At 39.5% G+C, this 27787-nt stretch overlaps 1 protein-coding gene across 1 annotated transcript; it reads right to left on the bottom strand.

Moving 5' to 3' along the window:
- Positions 1-2836: 2836 nt before the first annotated feature.
- LOC307133840 (uncharacterized protein) lies at positions 2837-9075 on the bottom strand. Its single transcript, XM_079829142.1, has 6 exons — positions 8603-9075; positions 8369-8446; positions 4915-5197; positions 4681-4826; positions 4271-4595; positions 2837-3281 (listed from the first exon to the last, which is right to left on the bottom strand). Exons 2-6 carry the CDS (start codon positions 8442-8444, stop codon positions 3128-3130), a joined length of 984 nt encoding a protein of 327 aa, XP_079685268.1. The 5' UTR covers positions 8445-8446; positions 8603-9075; the 3' UTR covers positions 2837-3127.
- Positions 9076-27787: the final 18712 nt, after the last annotated feature.

The following is a 27787-nucleotide window of genomic DNA, read 5'->3' as shown; positions in this document are numbered from 1 at the left end:
TTTTATAGTGCTGAAGCACTCAGGGAGATGGCCGCGGCTCACAGCGGTCCGATAATGCAAGCCCGCGTGTGAGCACTCAAGAGGAATCGCCCAGCGAACCGACACAGGAACAGTGTTGAAGCGACCACTCGCTGAACTGCGCCATCACGCCAGCACCAGGTAAAGAGCAGCTTCTCGTAGAGACTCGTAGAACACTCCATAGAAAACAGCTTTTTCATAAACCGAACGGCTCCGAAGTTGAAAGCAATATGCGGTATTCCACTTCCGTATTTATACCCGCGGTGCGTGGACCGCATGCCAATATGGATTGGCTCGTTTCTAATACACTCGAAGTAGATTGGTCTCTGAAGACAGATCCCAATTCGTCGGGAACTGAAGAATGTGCAGGACCTGGAGGATTTTTCTGAAGAACATTGGACAGTTTAACTGCTCAGGACAAACAAGGGACTCAAGAACAAGGATCACACAACAAAAAAAACAGCCATGGATCATCCAAAGACGACACACAGTATTACGAATTAATGGTTCATAAACTTTTGAATGGGGTCATTAATAAAATCAGCAATTTAAAAAAAAAATGTTTTTGTAAAATATCTTATTCAGGACAGTACTAAACAAAAAATAACATGTATTTTGTACAATCTCTCTTATTTAGTTAAAATTATTCCCATTTTCACAGATTCTGCAAGTGGTTCACATACTTTTTCTTGCAACTGTTTACTACTGAATCTGATCTGCCTGCATTGACACTAAATGAGAATTGAACTGAGCTGGATGACATCACTGTTTACTCCAGAGCGCATTATTTTCCTGTTACCACTGTAAAACTGCTTTGAAACAATCTCCATTGTAAAAAGCGCTATATAAATAAAGGTGACTTGACGAATTGCAGGAAGTTACCGATAGCTTGGTTTAAAAAAAGGGAATAAGTGAAGCTAGATGCAGGAAGCAAACCTATCTAGCCTGAGGCACTGGAATTTGCTGTCAGAGTGGGAACAGACAAATAATGGAGAACTCTTTCCTTAAGGAAAAAAAATGACAGGTTTATATACTTTTTTCCACAAACCAAATAATGAGATGTCTTTTTTGCTTTAGTTCTGAGATGTATTTGAGCTGTAATTAAAGCCACTGGCTAATTCAAGGTGAATATCTAAGGTCTGAAGACTTCTTGCATAGGTAGATTGATTCAAGAGTTCATGTTGTAATGTTTTTACAATTACAGACTTTCTATTTGAATCCCTGGCAAAACCTTGTTCAGAAAAAAAGTATGTTAGGAGCCAAAATTATACATTTCCAACTGTTAAATAGCTGCAATTTTGCTGTTACTGTGAGAGTTTATGCAGACAGCTCTCCTACAACCTTGTTATGTCAGATGTAATTTGTAGACTGTCGTCCTCTATACATTATGCACACTTGAGCTGGTCTCAGTGCCAGTGTGAAAGGCATGGCTGAAGTCTCATCTGCCCTGAGTACTGACCTGATCAGGCAGAGTGCAAATTGACCCAGTCAGATAATGCCATGAAGAAGAGAGACTCAATTACTCTTTCAGTATTTCACTGAATTATACATCTGGAGCTCTTGCCGAATCAATATGCTTCCTGTCTTTGATACTTGAATGATTTATATTCCTACACTGAGGGTCAGAAAGCCCTGCTAGTCTGTGTAATTGTGTTTGTGTGTGTCAAGGTTTGGCTGGTTAGCATGTTCCTGTTCACCTCTTCAGATAGATTCTTATCAAAATTAGATTTTTGTGTCTTTTAGTCCATGTCTTTTAGTTTTGACACCATTTATATGCTAGTGCTAGTTAAAAAAAAAGTCCTTTATAGGAAAACAGAGCAAAAAACTGATGACTCAGAATTTGTCCAGTCAGATTCTGCATTTCACATTATTGTGACTGAAAAGTTCTTAATGCAAAATTTATAACATCAGGGATGTTAATATTTTCAGACATATTAATACATTTCCATATTCAATTTAAAGAGCAATATAACAGTTTTGACAGACAGGACAAGAATTTTATTTTTTGTCATATTTTTTTTTTTATCACATTCAGTTATTCCTTTAGACTTCTTTCAGTCTTTGTAATATTGATTGGAGTGTAAATTCAATCTGTCAATGTGGATCTGAAAATGTGTGTTTAATATTAGCATATTTTTATATAGCATTTGATTTTCATTTTCTCAACTAGTACAATTGACAATTTGGCATCTTTGACAATGCAGTAAATTGCTAAGATGACTGTCAAAACTGTAAACAGTGATTACGCTGTGCTTTCCAGATATGTCTTATGTCAGTGATATTAAAGTAATCAGATTCACATTTTATCCTTTTCCAAAACAGTATTTTTTCCCCATAAAACTGTACATTGACAGATAGCTTGCAAAAAACATCTATCCAAGTACTTTGGAGAATTAAGCACAGATGGTCTATCAGACAGACAACCTCGTTTCAAAGCATACAGCTGCTCCAAATTCAATTAATATGATGAAAACTTGTCACTCTCAATTCACTGTGGAAAAGAAACAGGCTGATTCCTGTTTATAATAAAACAATGAATGATCACAGACGTCATCACGGTTTTGAACACATATCTTGCACTGTTATTGGATCAATATTGATCTTACAAGAAATATTCACTTTTGATTGAGTGATGTCTATCGTGTTAGCTTTAGTTTGGGATCAGCAAAGCTGGGTTTAACTATTAGTTCAGAATGGAAAAATCAAGCAGCAGTCTTTGCAGAGTATGTATTGTAATTGCACATTTTCAGCTTTCAGGAAGTTACTTAATATTTCCTTCAAGTGAAGGTAAAGCAATAGTGACATCAAGTGGCCAGTATAAATGCACAATTTTTTATTAAAACAAGCTGATAAAAATTGCATTGAACATACATATTAGTTTATATGTCTTCTGAATTCTCAGAAAGTTACTGAGCATTGAAGACAATGATTTTGTTTCTCATGCAAATATTTGTAACAGGGTTAGATAAACAGGAGTGTAGACAGGAATTATCAAAAAAAAAAAATTCACAATGTTAATATAGTAAATTAATATTACATAATTGGGTGTCCATATAGGCATCGCTATGTACTTCCTGCTTAAAAAAAAGAAATAAAAAAAAAGCCTGCATTATTCTGTTGGAACCCCGAATACCTCCACTTCACACAAGCTCAGAGTCCTGTTTTCCCCAGAAAGAGCCACAGTCACATAACGGCCTTGAAGAGCACCGTCACACTGGAACATCCTTGTTCCTCCAGCAGCGATAAAGGACACTTTAACACACCTAAATAGGAGTGAAATTTAAGGGAGAAAGTTAAGGAATGGAATGATACAATGGAAGTATCATATCGTTCATGTATATTATGCAACAGTTTCTGTCCATGAATTTGACTTGCAGAGCAGCCTGTTCACTGACTCTCTGAAAGACAACCTAATTTCCTAAAAAAAAAACAATTCTAATCTACCACACTTATTTAAACTACATATTAAAACATGACAAAATGTATATTGCTTAAGCTTTTGAATGTTTTGATCATTCGTCAGATGTAAGAAAGAAAAAAAAAACATTCTGAAAGTGATTCCAGTGATATCGTTCTGCATTATCGTTTTAGTTGTGGTGTGGACTCCACTATTCTATTAAATTTAGAATGATTTTTAAACGTTATCATCCTCTGTGTCAATGGGCCTATACTGTGTGCTGCTTGTAAAGGTGATTCAACTTAATTTGGAACCATTTAATAGATTAAAACAGGTAATATTGTGTAAAATAAAAAGCTACACAACATTAATTTGTAATACATTTAGCAGTTATATCACATGCTGTTGGTCTGAACACACAGCACACCTGCTCATGTAATATTGCTTAATAATAATAATAATAATTAATACAAAGGCACACCCCCCCCACCCCCCCTCCCTCGGAGCACATAGAGAAGCTATGGTGGCCGACACAGGACAAAAATATTGTGGTCAGAGAGAGAGCAAAAAGTGACTAGCACTCTGTAGAGAAGCTTGTCCTTTTAGTTCTACTGTAGAAACATGACAGCGCAAAATGCTGATTTCACTGTAAGGGGACCCGTGGTGTATAGAGATAGAAATGGCTCATTCTAAGGTAATAAAAACATAACGTTACATTATGTAAGGTCTTTATACTCCACTGAAAACATAGTTATGTATATTACATTGCATTTCTGTCAATAGATCCTCATAAATACTACACTCTGAACCTTTAAAAGGTCTCTTATAAATGCATGTCATAACAGCACTCCTTACACTGGGTTTGCACGGCCCTCAGATTCTCGTGAATTTCCAACGTGAATGACTGCTCCATTCAGTTCCTCAGCACAGCAGTCACCACGATTGGTAAGAGCCACTGAGGCAATTGTATAACTCTTTATCAGATCCAGTCTCCACCAGGGATCACTTTCAGTATTCGTTTGAGTGCAAGAGCCTTTAAATAGGTCATATTGCCGGTTCCCATCAATGGCATTTTGTGCAAGACTCAGGCATGCTGTAGAACCTTGATACACACTGGATTGGGTGGCTCTTCCATTTGGTGCCACGTTTATCTTCTCGGACTGCATCATTGATACCATGTCTGAGAAATAATGAAGTATGAACAGTTAGACAGTGCTGTAAAACACTCGAACAACACACTCAAACATCACATGTGACTGTTTTACCTTCAGAGACTGCGTACACCTCTACCTCACAAACTGTCAGAATGCGGTTCACTCCTGGTAAAAGCACATTAACATACTGTCCATCTAAGGGGCTGAACTTGAATTTCTGTGTTTTCCCAGCTTGCATGGAATACACTTTTGCAGCCCTAAAAAAAAATTCAAAAATGCTTGATGAGCTCACATTCTGGATACATTTTTTGTATGATTTGAGCAACAACTTAACAAGTCTCTCACATCTGATTGTGGTTGCCGTCATTGTCAAGGCTGTTCCCAATACGAATCTCAGCTCCATCAATCCTATCAGCACAACAATCAGCCCGGTTGGTGATGGCAACCATGACAATTTTATAAGGCTGTTGCAGGGTAACTCTCCACCAGGGGTTTCTTTTTGCAGTTATATAAGTGCAGGAATTATTTGCTAAATTTGTTGCACGGTTTCCATCAACAGCATTGGAAGCAGTGTTACTGTTCAACAAGTCAATGGACTGGTGGGTCACACTTTTCAAAGCAACATTTCCTGTAAATGATGACACAACAGTGAATTGATTACATAACTACAACAAACTATGTACGGTGCATCCGGAAAGTATTCACAGTGCTTCACTTTTTGTTATGTTACAGCCTTATTCCAAAATGAATTAAATTAATCATTAATTATCTACAAAAAATACCCCATAATGACAATATGAAAGAAGTTTGTTTGAAATCTTTACAGATTTATTATTATTTATTTTTTTTAAATCACACATACATAAGTATTCACAGCCTTTGCCACAATACACAAAATTGAGCTCAGATGCATATCCTGTTTCCACTGATCATCCTTGAGAGGTTTCTACTACTTGATTGGAGTCCACTTGTGGTAAATTCAGTTGATTGGCCGGGGGGTGAAAACTTTTGAACAGGATGAAGATGTCCAAATTTTTCTTATTTTGTTTAAATATATATATTTTTTCATTTAGTACTGCCCTTCAGAAGCAACAGATTATACTTGCATGTTTCCCGGAAGACAAATTAAGTACAATTTACCTTGATTTTCAAATTCAATAGGTTTTCACCCCCCGGCTCTTAATACATTGTGTTTCCTTCTGGAGCATCAGTTAATGTTTGAACCTTTTTTAGTAGTTGTGTTTGAGTCCCTCAATTGTCCTCAGTGTGAAAAGATGGATCTTGAAATCATACAGTCATTGCTAGAGAGGGTTCAAATATGAAAAAGAGGCTGGAAAACTGAAGAATGTGCAGGACTTGGAGGATTTTTCTGAAGAACATTGGGCAGTTTAACTGCTCAGGACAAACAAGGGACTCATGAACAACCATCACAAAACAAAAAAACAGCCGTGGATCATAATAATAATAATAATTTGTTACATTTATATAGCGCTTTTCTAGGCACTCAAAGCGCTTTACATATAGAAGGGGGAATCTCCTCAACCACCACCAATGTGCAGCATCCACCTGGATGATGCGACGGCAGCCATATTGCGTCAGAACGCCCACCACACACCAGCTGATTGGTGGAGAGGAGACAGAGTGATGAAGCCAATCTGTATATGGGGATGATTAGGAGGCCATGATGGACAGAGGCCAATGGGCAAATTTGGCCAGGATGCCGGGGTTACACCCCTTCTCTTTTATCGAAGGACATCCTGGGATTTTTAATGACCACAGAAAGTCAGGACCTCGGTTTAACGTCTCATCCGAAGGACGGTGCATGTTACAGTATAGTGTCCCAATCACTATACTGGGGTGTTAGGACCCACACAGACCACAGGGTGAGCACCCCCTGCTGGCCTCACTAACACCTCTTCCAGCAGCTACCTGGTTTTCCCAGTTGGTCTCCCATCCAGGTACTGACCAGGCTCAGCCCTGCTTAGCTTCAGTGGGAAACCAGTCTTGGGCTGCAGGGTGATATGGCTGCTATCATCCAGGGAACGACACACAGCACTGAGAATCAATGGTTCAGAAAAACTTATTTTAATAAATTCAGCTATTATTTTGTCTTGTGGACTATATGTAAACATTTTTTATGTAAAATATCTTATTCAGGACAGTACTAAATAAAAAATAACATGCATTTTGTATGATCCCTCTTATTTAGTTAAAATGATTCCCATTTTCACAGATTCTGCAAGCGGTTCACATACTTTTTCATGCCAGTGGCAGTAAAAGTATGTAAAGTATGAGTTACAACAATAGACTCAGGAAAATTAGGGCAGGGTACTCTATATATTCAGTGGCAGTAAAAGTATGTAAAGTATGAGTTACAACAATAGACTCAGGAAAATTAGGGCAGGGTATCAAATATTTCCTAATTTGATAATGAATAATTTAGGTAGATTTTAGTTTTAATGTCATCTTTACTTACACATGCAAGAAAGTGCAGTTCTCTCTAAGAACTGCCTCATAAGAGTCATCAGTATGTTTTTGATCACTAAAAAGGACAGGCTCGTAAGTGATATCATAAAAGTCATTGTTTGTAAATTGGCTACACTGGTTGCCCTGTATATTTGAGTCACTTCCTTTGTTCGTAAATCGGACTACACTGGGCCTGTCTCAATACTTGTACTTGTGGTCATTGCACATGACCAGTTTTGATTACCCAATGGGACTCACTTACAACATATTGTTGTGAAATTGCAAGTAACGTTTTTTTACAGAGCTTTATTTATACGTTTACACATGATTTTCAATATTTTACATTTAACTACCAAATTATATATAATATCTTATTAATTTAGCGTCAACATTTTTGGAGTCTTGCGCGCGCACTTCCTGTCATGCAAGTGTGGGTGTTGGGACAGACCCACTGGCTTCCCTGTATGTTTTTGAGTCATTTTGTTTAGTTATTTTTTTTGTCTTAAATCACATTCAGGCCTCAGAATATGATTTTGCTGTGGCTCTATAGATTCTGCAGCAGCATGTCTCAGAAAAAATATGCCAATACCATTTGTTTGCCAAAAATCTTTGTCTGATGTTGTAATTTTTACCTAAACTGACTTAGATGACACATCATCATCTCATGATTGTAAATGTCCTTTTTTATTTAAAAAAAAAAACATTACTGGTGTGCATCTTGAAACAACAATGGCACTGACATATTTTTAATTATGCCAGTGAAAGTTGCTTTCAGTTAAAATAGCTCAAACATGTAATTTAGTCAAGTCAAGTCAAGTCAACTTTATTTATATAGCGCTTTTAACAATGCAGATTGTTTCAAAGCAGCTTTACAGTGTTAAACAAGAAAATAATGCAACAGAATTTTATTCAGCCGTATAGCCATTCCGGAGAAAACAGTGATGTCATCAGTTCATTTCAATTATCATACAGTGACAGTGTTGGCTTTAGATCAGTAATTTAGTTTATATGGTTAATTTAGTTTAATAATTAGATTTATTTGGATATTTAGTTGAAAAATTTTGAAAAATGTAGTGTCCCCAACTGAGCAAGCCAAGCCAGAGGCAACAGTCCGGGACTAGGCTTAAGCCTTGTCTGTAAAACCGGTGGTATGTTTTTAAAGTACTAGTCCAGATCTTTAACCAATAAGGCAAGTCTTTCACACTGCGAGCCTTAGTAACACCAGATATTTTATAATGTATGACATTATTTTTGCATTTACTGTATGTTTTTGAATGTACTAGTCAATTAAAGTGCCAAAATTAACACTTAAACATTGTCTACGAGTCATTACCTGTGAGTCGATAGGTCATACAAGGTCCCACAGAGATGAGTACCAGCCCAACCATAAGGATCATCAGAATCGTCATTCCTATAAAACAAAGATGGAAAACTCAATATTTGCAAATTCTTCTTGCCATGTCTGCAATAGTCAAATTAATGTCCAAGATGTTTAATGACAAATTTAAAAAACAAAACTACCAGTAATAGATTTTCTTTGTAATTTCAGAACAAGTGCAGCACTCACTGAAATTTGTATCCACTTTACTCTTGTTTATTTATTGTGATCTGATCTGTTCCCCTGTGAGATGTGGCTGAGATCAAGAATGTTTTGTGGTGCCACAATGCAAGGGCGTGCCTACTAGATACAGATCACAAGTCACCATTATTATGCAAATCATCATTAGTGTGTGTAACAAAGTTCGATATGAGTAAGGAAGGAAGAAGGCAGGGTCGGCTTGATGGAGACTCGGGTGACTTCTATTAACACACTCTCTCAACACAGCCACTACAGGAGAGCGTGGTCCGAACAGAGGGTGAATTCCCATCCCAGGAGGTAATATCGTAGGGTGAGGACGGCCCACCTGATAGCTAGACACTCCTTTTCAATGGTGCTGCACTTAGTCTCTCTCTTCAAGAGCTTTCGACTAATGTACAGCACCGGCCGATCCTCCCCTCCTGGGACAGTACTGTTCCCAGCCCCTTGTCCGACGCGTCAGTCTGTAACAAAAAGGGGAGAGAAAAATCAGGAGAATGCAAGAGTGGCCCACCACACAGAGCAGCCTTTATTTGAGTGAGGGCCTGCTGACACTGCTCTGTTCACTGGACCGGGTCTGGCGCTTCCTTTTTAGTGAGATCAGTCAGCGGGCTAGCAAGCTCCTTTTCTATTATGCCCATATCAAGCATTGCTTCTAACTCGTCCTGAACCACTTTTCTTTTTTTTTGTGTTCGGGAAGACGATATGGCCGTCTACGAACTACCATGCCGGCTTGGTCTCAATATGGTGCTGAATGAGATTTGTTCGACCAGGAAGGGGTGAGAACACGTCCGCAAAATCTGCTTGCAACTTGAAACGGTGAAAGGTGATCTCCCCCTGGGGCCAGAGCGATAGATTTTGTGTTAGTAGTCACTTCTGGCCCGAGATCTGTCCCAATTACCGTCACCAGCATCACTGATTCCACCTTGTTCCATTTTTTAAGGAGGTTAAGGTGGTAAATTTGACGTGCCCAGATTCTGGTACAAACCGATTTAATGCCCAATAATTCGTACAGTTCGCGTAAAGTACGTGACATAAACGCCGTGCCCTGATTCGTGAGGATCTCCTTGGGGATCCCCACGTGGGAGATTAAATGAAACAGAGCGTCCGCAACACTTTCCGCCGAAATGTTACGGAGTGCTACTGCCTCCAGGTATCGTGTTGCATAGTCCACTACCACTAATGCAAAGCGATGCCCCCAAGCAGATTGTTCTAATGGCCCGATGAGGTCCATCCCAATTCTTTCGAAGGGGACCTGCATCAACGGAAGAGGGCGCAATGGCGCTTTTGGAGAAAAGGGCCATGAGACGATTTAATGTTATTCCCTGCCCCAAATGTCCAGCCACGGGATTACAATGAGCCGCCTGGAAAAGCATTTCCCGGCGTCTTTTTGTCACTAATAACTGGGTTGTATTTTCTTTTGTCTGAGTTTCTTGTGTCACTCTATACAACCGGTCCTTTATAATAGCAAAATATGGAAAAGAGAGCAGTCGGTCAGGTTGGACAGACTGGCCGTCGATAGAACGGACCTGTTCAAATGCATGTTTCAATGACTCATCCTGAGACTGCTCCAGGGGAAAGTCATCGCGGTCTGAGAGAATCAGTCTCTCAGTCGCGCTCATTTCCCCGGATTCAGTGCTCAGTGGTCCCGGTTCAGCCTCTCCCACCTGCACGGCCGCTGCCTTCTCCAGCTTTCTTTTATTACAAGAGACATCCGCACACAAATACCCCAATAAATCCTTAAAAGTCGGCCAATTGGTTCCCAGAATCAGGATTTACGGATTAACAACCACCTCTACACTATGCTTTTGACCCCAAAATTGAATCACAATTGACACCACAGGATATTTCACCATGTCCCCGTGCACGCACCGTACCTGAACCATGCGGCTTGTATCCAATGCCTCAGGCTGAATCAGGATTTGGTGGATCGGGGTTTGGTTACATCCTGAATCCACCAAAGCCAGATAGGTACCCCCCTTAATACTCACGGGTATCTGGTACCAGCCAGCCTGACCGGGGGCAGCCTGTGGGACATCCGGGACTCGGATCATTGTCCCCACCTCCATCATTGGGCATCTGTCGATGAAACGCCAACGGTCCCCGCAACGCCAACAGGCCGGCCCAGACCTACCCGCCACCCCTGTGGTGGTAAGTGGGCCCAGCGAAGGCCGTGGAGAGAGCGGGGCAGAGGAAGCGGCATGCCACCATGTGGTCTTCTGCCAACACGATGGATGAGTCCAACGATGTCGGTTGGTGGCACTGGACCCACTCGGCCGTTCTCCAGGGAAGCAGAGTGACGAACTGTTCCAGTGCCACGAGGTCGATGATTTTTTCGCCGTTGTTTCCCTCAGCCAGTAGCCATTTGCGGCTGGAGTCCCGGAGCTGTTGGGCCACCACGAAGGGTCGGCCACTTTCGCCCAGCTGCAGGATGGCCTTCTTCAGGTCATTGAAGACCAGGAGGTTCTGAACAGGGAGTTGTTGAGCTGCGATCTGAGACTCCTCCGACAGCAGGGGGATCAGCCTCATTGACCATTGATCCCGAGCCCATCCTGTCCCATCCTGGTCAAAGAGGTCTAAGAAGACCTCCGGGTCATCCTGCGGCCCCATCTTGTTCAGCGGCAGGTGGGTGGTCGTACTCGGGATCGCTGGGACCTCTGTCCATCCAGCTCCGGAACCTCTCGCGGTCCTCCTGCTAGGCCTGCACGATTGTCTGGAAGCGGCGCTCTTGGATGCTCCTCAGATCGAGCAGAGCCAGGTGTTGATCCTGATGCAGGACCGTGAGGGAAGAGATGATCTCCACAAATGGCAATGATGACGGCAGAACTTGCATGGCGGTGGCCGCTTCTTCCTTCCCGGGTTTCGGCACCCCGTAACAAAGTTTGATATGAGTAAGAAAGGAAGGAGGCAGGGTCGGCTCGATGGAGACTTGGGTATCTTTTATTAACTCTGTTTACACACTCTCTCAACACAACACCCGCTCACAAGCGTTTCACAAATAACTCAAAACTTATCAATCACAGTCCAGTTGCTCTCCAGAGCTCTCCTGTTCCTTTGTGTGTGTGTCCCTGAGTCTCCTGTCAGTCTCTCTCCTGGAAGCTCTCTTCCTGGTGGCTTGTATCCGGTCTCTCCACGCTCATTACTGGAACAAAACACAGGTGTTCATTATTTGCACTTGACCCACTTATGGCGTACTTGGCTCCCGACTCTCTCTCCCGTCACAGACCTCGCTAAACCTGGCACAGTGTGTTTCTGAGAACATTTATATTAGCAGGCCAAAGTACAGAGTTTTGGTGTAGCATCAGGGTAAATAAACCACATTAAAGTAGTCAAATTTAAAGGGGAGGTTTATAGTATATACTTAAAACCACTGGAACCTTCTCAGAACTGAAACCATTGAGTTTCAATGGCATGTCTTTTGCAAGGATTAAAAAAAATCACCTTCAAGTGGTACAGAACAAGCCAATGGACATTGGCGAGTGAGATTTGCATTGCAAACCATTCCCCGCATCAAGGGCATAAAAGGAAGCGTGCGGCACATCGCTCAGCGTTCTAGGTTCTGCCAAGGGAAAGATACAGGCTCGCTGACAGGGAAGTATACACATACCGTGGAAGAATGCACATATGCACAAGTGTAGACCTTGTGTCAGACGCCTCTGCCGCGCCTAACTGCTGAAGTGTGCTGGAGGAACTCCAACCAGAATTCGCCAGTCGGGGAACTCACCTGGGGAGTGAATAGGCACTCATATCCCATCCACAGAGGGGAATGGCACTGCAAGCGAGACACCGAGCTAGCTTTGCCGAATATTACCTGTTTGTAGCCAACACCAGGAAGAAACAGGCTCAACACAGATTGTATAATCTCGCGAATGTATTAGGTGCCATTCAGCCCGCAGCTCTACAGGATTACATGATAGTTAGCCAGCCCAAATTCCAGGCATGTTTCGCTGACTGAAAATGCCTGCAGGTCCCCGACCCTCTTGATGGAAGTGAGCGCAGTCAGAAGCGCTGTCTTAAAGCTACACTGTGTGATATTTTCCCCCCTCTATCGGTGAAAAGGTATATGACCATCCAGTGAATATTAGTTTCTGTTCCTCTCAATTCCGATTTCGTTTTAACTCCTACGGTGGCCGATTTAGTCCAAGATTAACATGGCTTCCAGTTCGACCTTGTCCACATTCGACACGGTGCCCTCGAGTGTTAAAACGCGAAAGGCGAAGCTTGAATTTACGGGTATGTCCTTCTTTGGCTAATGTACTTTCAAGATGGAGAGGCAACATGGCGACCCGCATTCGAACTCCTTACCCGTATGTATTTTCAATGGCATATTATAAACTTACGAGAATACTTTATTACTTGAAAGAAGTAAATATACATTAATGACCACATATATTTTTGAAAGAACTAAGTGTTTTTAGCTAAGAATAAACTAAACAAGTTACACAGTGTAGCTTTAAGAGACAGGATCTTTATCTCAACTGACTGCAAAGGCTAAAAGGGATGAGGTGAAGTCAAGGAGGATTCAACCTCCTCGCGCCCTTCAGGAACCTGATGACCAGGCCTTACCCTCTACTGCATTGTGATGTGCGGCGATACATTAGTCTAACAAGCAAAGCTGCAAACACCCTTCTACAAAGATGTTGCATTGATTCAATCAGCACTTTAAGGCATTCAGACCTTGGTTGCTAACTAGATAATTACATCTTTATTTTAATCCACACATTTTTTTTAAAGCTCTTCTAAATGGCTTTAGCCCAGGCCCTTGTTTTTCCAAGCTCCTAGACTTGTATATTTATTTAGTTAAAACATACTGAATAGCCAAACCTTAATTGATCTTTTCCTTAACTTGGAATGGTATCTCATCCTACCTAAACACAGATAGTGTCTTATCCACCATACACATTCAGAGAAACATTAAGAATGTATTACTTCATCTGTACTTAAGTAATGATGATAATGGGACCATTATCAGATTAATTAAATAAGCACGATAAATGATTCTCATTCAAATCTTTGGTGTTTGTGTTTTGGTCTTTTCTGTGATGGTCATGGAACTGTGAAGAAAAACAAATAAATAAACAGATAAAGCAACATGCATGCAAGACAACAGAAAACTGTATAATGAATGAACTTCTTCATCGAAAGACTGGGTGATTTATGAAGTAGGCAAGTAATATTTGTGGGAGCAGCATGCATTTTGACGAGAAGATTACACCTTTGGCCATTGCGTTGGGTTCTTTTTCCAGTCACATACTGTACGGACAATCCGACCCAAAAGGTTACGGCTTAGTTTTTCTATGTATCTTGCTTTGTCAAGCGGCAGAAGTTATTTTAAAAATGCTATACTGGGTTAACGCCATGCATTTCCAGTGTGTGGGAATGGACTGTTTTCCCCCACGCCACCTCCGCCTCCGCCTCCACGCCACGCCCCCAGCTATGACACGACGCCGACCAAGTCTCAATCAGCTCCCTAGTTCAGCAGTCAGGCCACTGATCAGGGTGTCGGCTATTTTAAGGGCTGTCTCGCAGAATCCTTCCGGTGCACTGAAATGTTCGCTCCCTACAAAGTCCCACAATGCACCGCAAAACCTAGGGTGCATCGTTGCTCACTATGTTCCCGTAACGGAAGTTCTGAAGCGTGAAACTTAAATCACGTGAGCCAACTCACTACACACAATGACTGATAACGATACGCGTTTTAAAAAAACATTATTTTATTATATTTCAGCATAAACATACATCGTTAGACAGGTGATGAACACAATCTAGTAAACATTTATAGGCTAATTTATTTACGGCTGAAATGTTGCACGTATATGTAACAAGCAAAGTATTGATCATAATGTAATTTAAATAACATTACATGTAATGTCAGAAAAATATGAGCTCAGTTGTTGTTCATAAATACCAGTAATGACGTTGTACAATGAGGACGTTTTAACGTCGCCGGAAATAGAGTCATCAGTGTTCCAATGTGTAGTGAGCCAGCTGCGGCATCCTAATTCGCATACTATCCGTCCTAAATAGTATTCGAAAATAGAATTAGTACGTCCCAAACAGTAAAACAACATGAACATCACAGCAGTGTTACTTGAGAACATGTAGGACAAGAATCAGGTGGAGTTTGCAGAAAACAATTTGATTTTATGTTTTTATGAATTTTTCAAATATTTCTACGGGCACCAAGCGCCCGCAACTTTAGCCTCGAACGCAACCTCATGTAGATGCGCAAAGTATTTTAAGCGTAGATGGCGCGACCGCCTTTCTCCAAAGTGCAGATGGCGTGACCGCAGTAAATCGTAGTATGTTGAAAAGAGTATTCCAAAGATACCCGGATGGTCTACTATTTCTGGTCAGAATTCGAAGTACAGATCGACGCACACTGTAACGGCTGATATTACCAACAACCCATTGCGAGTGGGATGAGGATTCGATTAGAACTACAAATGCGGATAAAAAGTGTTAAAAAACTACAAACATGACGGACATGAGAGTCCGACGTTTAAGTAGAGAGGTTTAGATTAAAGGGTCATGAAATCCCGTTTCAGCAGCAGTCAGTTCTCACCACAGTTTTGAAAAATGCTATACAAGTGGGCATGGTTTAGCGGCGGAGCGGAGGGGGACGAGGGGAGACTGACAGCACATCAACGGCTTCTGATTCAAACCATTTTATTTCGCTCTAATTAAAAGCATCAAAGCTTCCCACAAATGCATGCTGCAAATTACCATTAAGTTACACGCAACACAATATACACATGGTTTTGTAAACTCACCATTATACAAACATATATATCCGGTGACACCTATAATTCAATGGACAATTAAATGCACAGCCATTCGCAATTTGTTCTCTGCATCGAAAATATATATGAACACGCTGTTGCATACCTTTGATAACTTTTTAGGTTTATTTTGTAGAGTTTTTAAGCAGTTTGGTCCGTTAAATGGCCATAAAGAGCGGTTACACTCACAGTGTGGATGAATCGCGTTTGTGTGAATACTCAGGATCTATTGAAGAGAATGTAGGCAACGCAGAACGGAAAAAACACTCGTTTTTGATCCATTAAAGGTAGGGTAGGTAAGATTTGGTTAAACTTTCTTTATATATCAATACATAATTAAAATGTAAGTACTCTGAAAAAGAAAGTATAAAAATTGAGTGTCTGTAGACCTCTCACGACTGTTTTAAAGACAGCTCATTATTTCCATTCACTCAACCTTCTCCCTTCTGGGCTCTTTCCAAAGCCACGCCCCGAAAACACATGAACACTCTACGCCAGGGGTGGCGAACTCCAGTCCTGGAGGGCCACTGTCCTGCATAGTTTTGCTTCAACCCTAATCAAACACACCTGAACAAGCTAATCAGGGTCTGAAGGGTTACTAGAAAGCTAAAGGCAGGTGAGTTTGATCAGGGTTGGAGCTGATCTCTGCAGGACAGTGGCCCTCCAGGACCGGAGTTCGCCACCCCTGCTCTACGCCGACCGCGATCAGCTCAGCTGAAAGACGCATTATTTACCTGAGGCGAGCAGAGAAGAAGTGCATGTAGTGACATCATCAGAATCACATGTAATAAAATTTTTTACTTTATCATTATGAATATAAACAAATAAGATGTATTTTAGTACTCACTATCAATCTAGAATAACAATACTGGTAAAGTTTAAAATACACACACAACACAGTGTCTACGACACACACAGATACAAGATAAAAAACATCAACATAAACATTGGTAGAGTATATAAAAACAAACCAAGGGCCGAAATAAACGTGCAGGTAAAGTTTCCGGTGAACATGGTAAAAGAGTTTAGACAGAGGTTAGTAGCTAAAGCTAACTTAGTTCTAAAAAAAGTTCCTGGATGCGGTGTACTAGCTTTTACACATGCATTTTGTTATCTAAAGTTACATTTTGCGAAATTCAACATGACAGCGATCAACTTGAGCTAAGCATATTGAGTATTTATCATCTCTACTAATGGTTCGCTACGTGTATAACATTGTAACTTTATGCTAAGTAATGTTATGTTAGCTATATTAGGCAGCTACGTGTGCTAGTGAGACATGCTTCATGAAAAAATAAACCAAAAAAATGTATAATCAAAATGAAAGATTACCTGTCCAGCAGAAATACAGCCTCTTGAACTCCTCAAATCAAACGGGTGTGCCAGGGTTGCCAGGTTTTCACAACAAAATCTGCCCAATTGCTACTCAAAACTAGCCCAAAACAAGCCCAATCGTGTTTCTCCGGTAAAAATCGCATTTGGGGGGGTAAAATATGTGTCTTTTTGGTAGGGCTGCCTGCTAAAATTCGCAAATCCCGGGGCAAAATATCACATAATTGGGGTCGCTTCAACCCGCGGACATGAAAAAAAAACCAACGGCAACAGTGTTTGAAGTAGCCCGACTTGGCAACACTGGGGTGCGCGCATGTGTGTAGATCCTGTAGCAAAAGCGATGGTAGCCATGTTAGCGAGAGAGAGTGACAGTCGCCCAAGCCAATCACTTGTTTCGGCCCGAACGAAAATAATGAGCAGTGTTTATTGCAGATTAAAAAGTCTAGAGTCACTCGATTTTTATACTCTCTTTTTCAGAGTACTTAAATTTTAATTATGTATTGACATATAAAGAAAGTTTAAACAAATTTGGACAAAAGTGTTTTAGATCATTCTTACCTACCCTACCTTTAATGCATCTCCTACTTACTGTGTGCAATCTCACTGTTTGAAGCGCCAGTCACAGGAAAATGCCTATCAACGCGTGCTGTCATGAATAATTAAGCGCAGGCTGTCATTAATTAAGCAACGCGTCTTCGCATAGGATAAAGACACGCAGTCTCATAAATAATTATGAGACACCGATGAGTCATCGGCGTACTATAGTACGAGAAAACGTCACATCCTATGACGTTGACATGAAGACGAATTTAAACCAGGAAGTTGAAAATAGAGCAAAAAGGGTTCAAATTAACTAGTTTTCTCTCACATTCAAAACTAACAGATGGTAACATTGTCTTCCATGATGTTCAACACACAGAGGTGGACAGTAACTAAGTACATTTACTTGAGTACTGTACTTAAGTACACTTTTTGAGTATCTGTACTTTCCTTGAGTAGTATTTTTTCTGTAAACTTATGACTTTTACTTCACTACATTTGAAAGACAAATATCGTACTTTTTACTCCACTACATTTCTATCAAGGACCTTGAAGTAGAAAGTCGTAGCCGCTTTGAAAGTCAGTGGATGATTCGTTTTTTTTTTGTGCAGACAGCCAATCAGTAATCACTCTTGTAGGATCACATGAAGTTCAATGATTTCCAAGTATTTTATGAACACTAATCAATTGATGGCAAAATAGAAGGTGGCAGTTTCCAGACGCAGTGTGAGTAACCATGATCATACTTAAAAGTTAAAATTCAGAAGAGCAGACGTGGATTAGTCTGAAAAAGTGCGACGACACAAAAGTGCACAGAAAGCTGCCTCTCAGATGCCAGACCATAAGTACTGAATTTTAGTTCTACTAATTCTACCAAAATCTTATTATAGACTAATACTAAAACAATTCAGATGCCTAAAATGTTATAGTAAAAAGACTATGACTAAAACTAAATCAAAATTTGCTGTCAAAATTAACATTGGTATGAAGTATGATTGGTCAAATGATTTTTATAGATTTACCCGCCAAGTTGCCATAGCCTTGTGGATCCAGCGCTAACGCATAGGTAATGTTCGACAATGATGTTAGTTAGCATGCAAAAACGTAGTTGGGCTAATAATGTTAACTGAAGTCCTTTCAGAAATGTTTTTTTACATAATCCTATCAACAATTACACAATGTAGAAGCTTTTCTTTTCTAGTATGATTTTGACTTTGATAAGAGCTTTGTAACTTTTAAACAAGTATTTAAATGAGTGCAAGGTATGCTAGCATGTCAGATGGAGCATGACTGACTGGCTTAAACCACCATGATGGAACAGCGTGCATTCATACAACAATTCAACAATAATAAAATAATGGGTTTACTTTTACTTTTGATACTTAAGTACTTTTAAAAGCAAGTACTTCTGTACTTTTAAGTAAAAATCTATCTTTACAACTTTCACTTGTAATTGAGTAATATTTAACCAGTAGTACTTTTACTTTTACTCAAGTAATGGAGTTGTGTACTTTGTCCATCTCTGTCAACACATACTTCTGTTAAAATCTCAGAAAATTTGGTTTAGGGTTTCATGACCCTTTTTAAGGGGCTTGCTTGAGTGATCAATTATCAGTATTTAACCTGACGAAAAGATATTTATTCTATCCTATCCACCTGCAGCAGCCTTGTGAACTTTTGTAATGATACGTTTGGCCATTTAACTTTTAAATGCATCATTATATTCAAACTGCAAACACACGAGGGGAGTCTCTGCATTAAATAGTATAAGTAACGTTAGGCGAATTGGGGACGTAGCAAGTGTCTCACTCTCCTTACCAGTGCCCGAGCTCGAGACGACCGAGCCAATCAGAGTAGGCACGGGGCGGAACGACACGTGCAGCCCCGCCCCGTTCTGCAGGATGCAGTTAGGTGCTTCTCAAACCGCGCGGCGGCAGTATTCATCGAAGTTTGAACACTGTAACATCAACTGCGCATGTCGAAATTGAAAGTGGGAGGTTTTTTTTGTATTGTTTTAGTAATAATCGCAGTGACAACGACAGGTATTGAGGAACATACATTTCATTAATAGTGTCTTGAAAAGGCGAATTTAACGCGACGCTTTCTTAAAAGTCCTTGTGTGGCTTAAATCAACAATTAGCTCAGTATAAACTGTAATATGCAGATTTTTAAGTGCATTGAGGAGATACAGATTTGAGTTCATTAAAGTGTGACGCAAGTTTAGTTAGAACACAAATGCACGTTTTTCGTTAATGTTCGTTAATCGCAGTTGGCTGTAGTGATGCTTCCATGCAACGGCGTTTCGAGGATCAAATTAAAGAGGGATTCGTTTAAGCAAGATAACAAATTAGAGCCGAATAAACGGCGATGGACTAGACCTAAAACTGTGTCTGGTTTAAATCCACTTGCCGATCGTGGCATACAGGTACAAGACCAAGACAACTCTCCAGCCCCGGAGGCAGCAGATGTCGTTTCATCAGAGCGAAACGCAAACGAAATCTGCGCCACAGCCGACCCCGAACCACAGTGCTATTTTGACGGGCAGGCGAGCTCCAAAAAAGACGATCATGCTGAACATGACGACTTCCGAGGGCGTTATAATCAAGGTACTTTCCCATCCAGAGTCAGTGGCTTTAGTAACTGTGGAGGTGGAATTACTAAAGCTCAAGTTCCTTGTACAAGGAGTCGGCCAGCGCCCCCAAAAACGCTGAAAAGATTGTCCGAACATAAAAAAGATTTTTTCTACCGTTTGCGCTTAGCGTTGTGTTTTGCTAGGAAAAAACATCTAAGGGGCGGGAAGCGCGTGATGCTCGGGCAAACGGGAACGCCATGTCGCTCACCGTCGTATATAAACAGTAAAGTATCGACTGAGTCAGATAATATCTCTATTAAATCCACCGTCTGTGAAGAATCAGTGGATCAAACTCCTCCTGCCCAACTAGATCCAAAATACGATCAAAAAACTGGCAGTCCAGATTACTTAAGGCAAGAAAACCAAAAACCTCGTCGGGGAAGGAAACCGAGGAAGCTCTTTATTGATCATTTTGGTGGGTCTGATGGACAGGTGAAAACTACCATCAAGACGGAAGTCCGGAGAGATCATGCAAGTAAAGCCAGACCCACTGTATCTGGACGAACACCAAGTAAGGGCCAAGACATCCTTACACTTACAAATAAAGGTGGAGGTAATTTAGTGAAGAACATGTTTACCAGGTACTTCCATGCCTCATATTTCACAGGCAGCAAAGTCAGTTGGGTTAACTAAGTTACATCCCTTCAAGAGGCAGAGATAAGCAACATATGATGAATTGATTTATACCCATCTTTAATGTGCTGTCCCAGATGTGTACTTTGTTTCTTCAGATGAACACAAATGAAGATTCAATGAATTTCTTTGAGTCCATATAATGCAAGTGGATAGGAATCCAACAGTTGACACGTCAAAAACCACACAAAGCGATCACAACAGTAATCCTAATGACCCTAGTGTATTAATCAAGTCTTCTGAAGCGAAAGGATAGATGTGTAAGAAAATAAATATTTTAAACATTTGCTTCCTTATAAACTATGAACTAACTGTTGCACGTTTGAGTTAATGTAAATGTCAGCACATTGTGAAGCTAAGATACAAACGTGTTGTGAAGGTCCTCTTTGTTACTTCTCATGCAAGTTTCACAACGCACTAGCATCCCTCTTCACAATGTGCTGATGTAATGCTTCACAATGCTTTTATGAACTAGAGGTGAGAATTTTATAGGCACCTCGTGATCCGTTTATGATTCTGGGAGTCACGGTCCTATTCCAAAACTATTTTTGATCTATTTTTTTCCTATTAATTTGTTTACCTAATTAAAAATCTTAATATTTTTGTAAGATGTAATTATAAGTACTTTTTAAAATAATTTCACATTAAAACATTTAAAACAATTGTATATTATATAATTATATATTAAGTATTTTAAATGTATAAACTAATATAGCTTCAAAACATAAAAGCAGTAGCTAAATAATAAAGAGAGAGAGAAAAAACATATTACAAGCAACAAACAAATAGTTCTTTCAGGTTAGTTCACCCAAAAATAAAATTTCACAAATGTCATTAATTACTCACCCTCGTTCCAGACCCATAAGACCTTTGTTCATCTTCGGAACTCATTAAGATATTTTTGATGAAATATGAGAACTTTATAGACACCTGCGTGAAGTTGGCCCGCAAGCCTGTGAATATTTTAATCTGGACATTGCTTCCAACAAGAAAACATTACTATAATATTATCACACATACCATATAAAACAAAAGTATTATTGCTATGAGTGTTATTATTTTATTATGGTAATATTTCCATGATGACGTGTCATTCCCTCCACATGACACTGCAGCCACAAAAGCACTGTATGGCAGATCCACTTTTATTTTATTTTCCCTTTTTTATTCAAAGTATTCACAAACTTGCTGGCTATGTCATCAACTACTCAAATACATGTAAGTGAATGTGTTTTGTTGTTGAAAAAAATCTAATGATCATGTTAGTTGATCTATGTTGCAATGGGCGTCAAGGGATCTAAAAGTGATGGGCGTCGCCATCACCATGTTAGTTTGCGCCGCAGTTCAGAGAATTGGATCTGTCAGATTTACAACACGTCAATTCATTCACTTCTCCTGAAATGCATGAAAGTAAGTGGCTGGTAAAGTGGGAGATGAATATAGTAAACTTTATAGTTATTTACACAATGTGTATCCAGGGCTCAAAATAAATTTTTTACTTTGTAGCACTGGTGCTCCCAATTTAAAGTTAACACCAGCAAAAATTTAGGAGCACCACAACTAAAATGTTTATATATTATATTATATAATGTTTAAATGTGTGCGTGTGTGTGTGTGTGTGTTTGTGTCATGTGCAAGTAAATTGGTCACCAATTGGTCAAATTTTACCTTTTATAAAAGGGCATTTTTCACCTAATCTTATTAAATGTATGCGTTGTATTTCATTTTAAATTCTTAAATTTTATTAATAAATTCAATTAGAATAAGACACTATAGGGCTGCTTCCAATTAAATCAAACATTTAAATACAATTGCATTGAATAATGTTATGAGAGTTTTAAATATATTTTGAATATACAAAAAAAAATGTTGGAAAGAATGATACTTTTAAACATTAAACTAAACCGCTAGTAGGTGGCGACAAGTGACCGTCTTAAAGGATTAGTCCAATTAAAAATGAAAATTTCCTGATATTTTACTTAGGGATGCACCGAATCCAGTTTTTTGTAGGGCTGTGCAATTAATCGAATTTCGATTTCGATTTCGATTTTGCCTCCCAACGATCACCAAAATAGTACAATCGAGAAAAAACGATTATTTTGCCTTGCGTTCTGAATGAAACGCGCACGCGCACATCCGTCCCTCCCGAACCCACAAATCTCTCTCAGGTCGTGAGTCTCGTGTGCATATCATCCGCTGGAATTTAAAAACTCGGCGCGAGTAAAGATGGCAGAAGGAGGGCAGTTACAGCAGCGTTTGGTGAGCAAAAAAGGCAAAACCAACTCCGTTGTCTGGGAACAGTTTGGCTTCGAGGAATCAGACGACGAGCAGAAACATGCTAAGATTTGCTACATGGTAGTGGCTGCAACGCAAGGGAACACCACGAATTTGTTTAACCACTTGAAAATTAAACAGAGTGACCTATGACAATCTAATAAAGAAACAAAAACTGACGAGAGCAGGGGAGCCGTGTAAACGTCCTTTTTTTCCTTCATATTTTTCAAATAATTCTCTCTTTGTAAACTTTGTTCAATGCATGTGAGATTGCGAGTGCTGCCATATTTTCGAATATGACCAGTCGTTTTCACCGTCATCACCCGGGTTTAGTGCTTTAGGGTTTAGGTTTAGAATGAGAAGCCGCGCGCGCTGTGAGAAAATGTGTCTCTGCACTCATCCGAGAGCGCGCACACGTCTCTCAGCGCGCAAATATTGAGTTCTCTTTCAAGTCTTGCTCTTAAACGGACAAACTCACACAAAACGTATGTCAACATGTCCATCTTGATGAGTATCCTAGCAGACATAGTCTGTATATGCCTTAAGTGAACTTTATACAGTCGAGAAAGACGACGCATATCCTCTTAAAGGGGCAGTAGCCTTTACTGCTGTCTGTTTAATGTCAAACAACAAAAGACAAGGACATCACTCACCGCTCTTGATTGAATAGCTTTTGTAAGTTTAATAGGATTAATCTTTAATTTATGCACTCAAATATGCAATGTTATTTTACATTTGATACATTTCTGTACCTGAAAACTAATGTTGGACGTACATGAAAAGCATAGCCGAACCATATTGTTGATCTTATTTATTTGTGGTTATCATTTTTACGTGAATACTTTTATACTTTGATTCGAATATATGTTATATTATTTATTTTAATAGTTCAAAAAGTACAACAAATGTTACAATTTCAATTGAATTGTTGAAAGGTGTATTTTTAATAAATACAACACATTCCCAAAGTCATGTGAAATAATCGTGTTACATAATCGTGATTTCAATATTGACTAAAATAATCGTGATTATGATTTTTTCCATAATCGAGCAGCCCTAGTTTTTTGGGGTTCGGCCGAATACCGAATCCAAAACTGAATACCGAATCCTTTTCTCATCGATGGTCCATTATCACAGTAAACACATTAATGAAGTAAACAACGTCCACAGCCAGGGTTCCTACGGGGTTTGGAAAAGTATGGAAAAGTATGGAATTTGATTTGAGTAATTTCCAGGTCTGGAAAAGTATGGAAAAAATTAATCAGAGTATGGAAAAATATTTATGTTTCCAGACTATTGTCCCTATTTCGTTTTCTTAATATAAAATTAAGAATTTCTAAATGTATGTAATAAATATATACAATCTTTTTTTTTTTCATGGCGTTTGGATCAGTCTGCCAGCGCTGCCGATCGTTTTTACACTTGATCTGCTGGAGTTTAGGTCTGCAGTGATTGGTTGTTACGTTGTTAGGCGGCAGTTGCCATCACAGCGCCCCTACCTTAAACTGCTTGACTAAAAACTAGGGGTGTAACGATTCGTTTTAACAACGATTCGATTCGTATCACGATTTGAGGTTGTCGATACGATTCAAGGACGATGTTGGTTAATTTAGAACGATACGATCTGAAACGATTCAGTGACTTGAAATCGATTCAGTAACTTTTTAGCCAAAAATTGTGTGCCTGAAACAAATATCTGGATACTGGTCAGTGCAGGTGAAGTTTCCTAGATTCCTTTTGTTTCTTGTAAGGGAATCCGGTATAAATTAATTATGGATATAAACAAACAAGTAAACAACAATTAATGGCAAAGGCATTCAAATTTTATTTGAATAAAGTGCAACCAACAATTTAGGTTGAATTAACAGGAAGTTAACCTTTTCTGCTCTCATTTTCAATATTCAATACATTTTCAATAAAAGCACAGTAAGTGCAACCAACATTTCAACAGTAGGTTAACCTGCTACTTCTGCTTTTCCAACATAAAAATATTACAATATTAATATCAAAAATAAAGTGCAACTAATTTCTCTTCAGGTTTAATTAATTGTAGGTTTACCTGCTACTTTTGCTGTTGTGTTTCAACATTATATTATTTTAAATACAGTATTAATATCAAAATAAAGTGCAACCAACATTTCTTCCGGTTGAATAAACTGGCTGAACCTGCTACTACTCTCAGTTTAATAAACAAACAATATTTAACAAAAGATAAAATGTAACCAACTACTCTTTAAAGCTACACTATGTAACTTTTCCGTCCACTAGAGGTCGCCTGTTCAAAACAAAGGCGTAGTTTGATGACGCCACGTTTGAGCGCAGAATCTCGGGACATGTGGTCTTCACCTCACAGCCGGTGGGAAACAGTCAGGATAGGACTCGGGCAGAAATCATGTTCATGGATGCGATTATTAACATTACTGTAGTCTGAAGCAGAGCAGGGCCGAGTGTTGTGGAGCTGAGCAAGACCCGCAGGAGCGATTGAAGAGCGGGACTGTTATTATGGCATAGTCGCCGACGGGACTTTTATTATGACACGGTTGCCAGCGGCACTTCCTCTTCTCCAGTGCTGAGTGAGAGGTAACGCAGCTCTGTTTATCGTATTAGATATATCTGAGTGTGTTGAAAAGGAAGTTATGACGTTCGCTCGGCGGCTGCTATGACACTTGTTCACAATGCAGTGAAAGTAAAGTGTTTCACTGAATAAAACCGGAGACCGAGGGTGACGCAGATATGACGCAATCGACAGGCGACTCCCTCACACGCATAGCTCACACGTCCCGGCTCCTTGGTTAAAATAGCAATTTTCTCACGATTTACAAATAGTTGAAAACATTTGGGATATTCTAAGTACTCAACTGAACAAAATATATAACACTGGCCTAGTGGTTTCTGGATATTTTACTGCAAAAATCCTACATAGTTCACCTTTAATGACTCTACAGATTTACAGATTTTTTTTTTTTTTCAAAAATATCAACTGATCAACATGATCTGACCGCAGAACACTTCTCTGTGTGTTCACTATGTCGCCAGCAGTACTAAAAACTCGCTCTACTGGCACACTGGTGCCAGGAATGCACAGGTAACATTTAGCAAGGGTTGAAAGTACAGATAGCTCTTTCTCCTGGTGGATTGATAATTTCTCGCTCATTGGCTCTCCTCTGCCATCCGCCATGCTATGTTTTGTTTTTTAGCGCTGCTGCTGGTGCGTGGCGATGATGTCACAGATAGGTAGACTGAATCGAGTAACGTTTAACGCCTTTATCATTAAAAGTGCTAAGAAAAAACATCCATATAAAGTCTGACGTGCTTAAATCCAATGCGTTATTTCCTATTATCGATACAATCGATTGATTACCTTTTAAAACAATGTTAGATCGATATGTTGTCCGGAAGGCCAACTTGCCGAACACAGATCGATGTAGTTAGATCATAGGAATATAAATCGATACATCGATGTAGTAGATGAATCGTTACACCCCTACTAAAAACACCTGGAACGTTGTCCTTGATTTTTACATTTGAGTGTGGACTTCACGGCAAACAAAATGGGAAAATGCAAGTTTGCTGGCTTGCCAATCCTAAATATAAAGCCTGGTTAGCCAAAGATTTAAAATTTACAAAGAAAGCTTTTTGCAAACTTTGTGTCAAATCATTTGACATCTCCAACATGGGGTTAGGCGGCAATTGTAGTCACATCGGTCAATTTATCACTCTTATCAGGTGCGTTCACAGAGTAAAATTGCGTTTTCGCGTGACGTGGCGTGAGTGTTGTTTCTTTTTAACGTTACTGTTATATTTTATATTTTCTCAGTGTTACAAATTAAAGTTGTGTATTTCCATTTTGCAAAACTTCGTTTGGCCGTTGAATGAGCATGTGCATCCACGTCACAATCAAATAAGCAAAATTTCGAGGGAGCACGCAATCATTAAGATTAGATTGTGTTTTGTTAAGTGATCTATTATGACAAGTTGTCGGCGCCGATAGCATTGTGGGTAAATGCGTCGCCATGTAGAGCTGTTGTGCTTCGGGAGACCTGAGTTTGAGTCCTGCCTCATGGACTTTTCCAAATCCCGCCCCCCTCTCTCTCCCACCTTACTTCCTGTCTAGCTACTTTCCTATCCTAATAAAAGGCAAAAACGCCAATACTAAATCTTTAGAATGTAACATACTTGTTAGCAGTTGAATTTTAAAACAATTTATCAGAACAAGTTAAATATGGTAGGAAGAATCTGTAGGGAAGTCTGGAAATTTGAGTCTGGAAAAGTATGGAATTTTGAAATGAAAATTGTGTAGGAACCCTGCACAGCAGTGTATTTTTCATTTTATTTTAACTGTAAAAAAAAGAAAAGAATAGGCAACATTATGCCAGGATGACTCTCCTTCCTTTGCCGTACCTGAAGTTGCTGCATTTTGGTTGCTGTCTGTAGATTCCTTAATGCACAACTTGTATTCTTTCGGATGTTCCATACGCAAATGTTTTAACAGTGGCTATTGCCATACAATTGCAAAGAACAATCATTAAGAATAAACAGTTCTCAATTTACAACTAAGTGTAACTATTTTTCAGTTTCTTTAGAACAAAAAAAATGTCTTTAAAGCAAAAAAAAAGTTTACTTTCAAGTCAAGTCAAATTTTATTTATATAGCACATTTAAAAGCAACATAGTTACGCCAAAGTGCTGTACTTTGATTAGAGCAACAACAACAAAAAAGCCCTGCGCTTAGATAAACATGGAAGCAACTGAACGCAGCTGCATGTACCAAATATATTCGGGAGTCGGTACTACAGAAATGCTGGTATCGTCACATTTTTTTTATTTCAGTACCGACTTGGTACCGAAGTACTGGTACTTGTGACATCCCTAGTTTATTCCATACATTTTTTTTTAAATATTAGTATTTTTAAGTATGTCACAGGACAGTTATTTATCCACGGAGTCCATATGGGTATTGTCATCATCGCTTGGTGTGGTTTTT

The sequence above is a fragment of the Gobio gobio genome (genome assembly GCF_949357685.1).
Source record: "Gobio gobio genome assembly, chromosome: 11".
NCBI classification, from domain to species: Eukaryota; Metazoa; Chordata; class Actinopteri; order Cypriniformes; family Gobionidae; genus Gobio; species Gobio gobio.
The sequence above is the reverse complement of the archived record's forward strand: the minus strand, read 5'-3'. Positions and strand labels throughout refer to the sequence as shown.

Coding starts and splice junctions, on each gene's coding strand:
- LOC307133840 (XM_079829142.1), bottom strand. CDS start 8,444: ATGACGATTCTGATGATCCTTATGGTTGGGCTGGTACTCATCTCTGTG. Junction 4,827..4,914: donor GACGGCAACCACAATCAGAT/GTGAGAGACTTG, acceptor ATTTTTTTTTAG/GGCTGCAAAAGTGTATTCCA. Junction 3,282..4,270: donor GAGGGCCGTGCAAACCCAGT/GTAAGGAGTGCT, acceptor ACTCCTATTTAG/GTGTGTTAAAGTGTCCTTTA.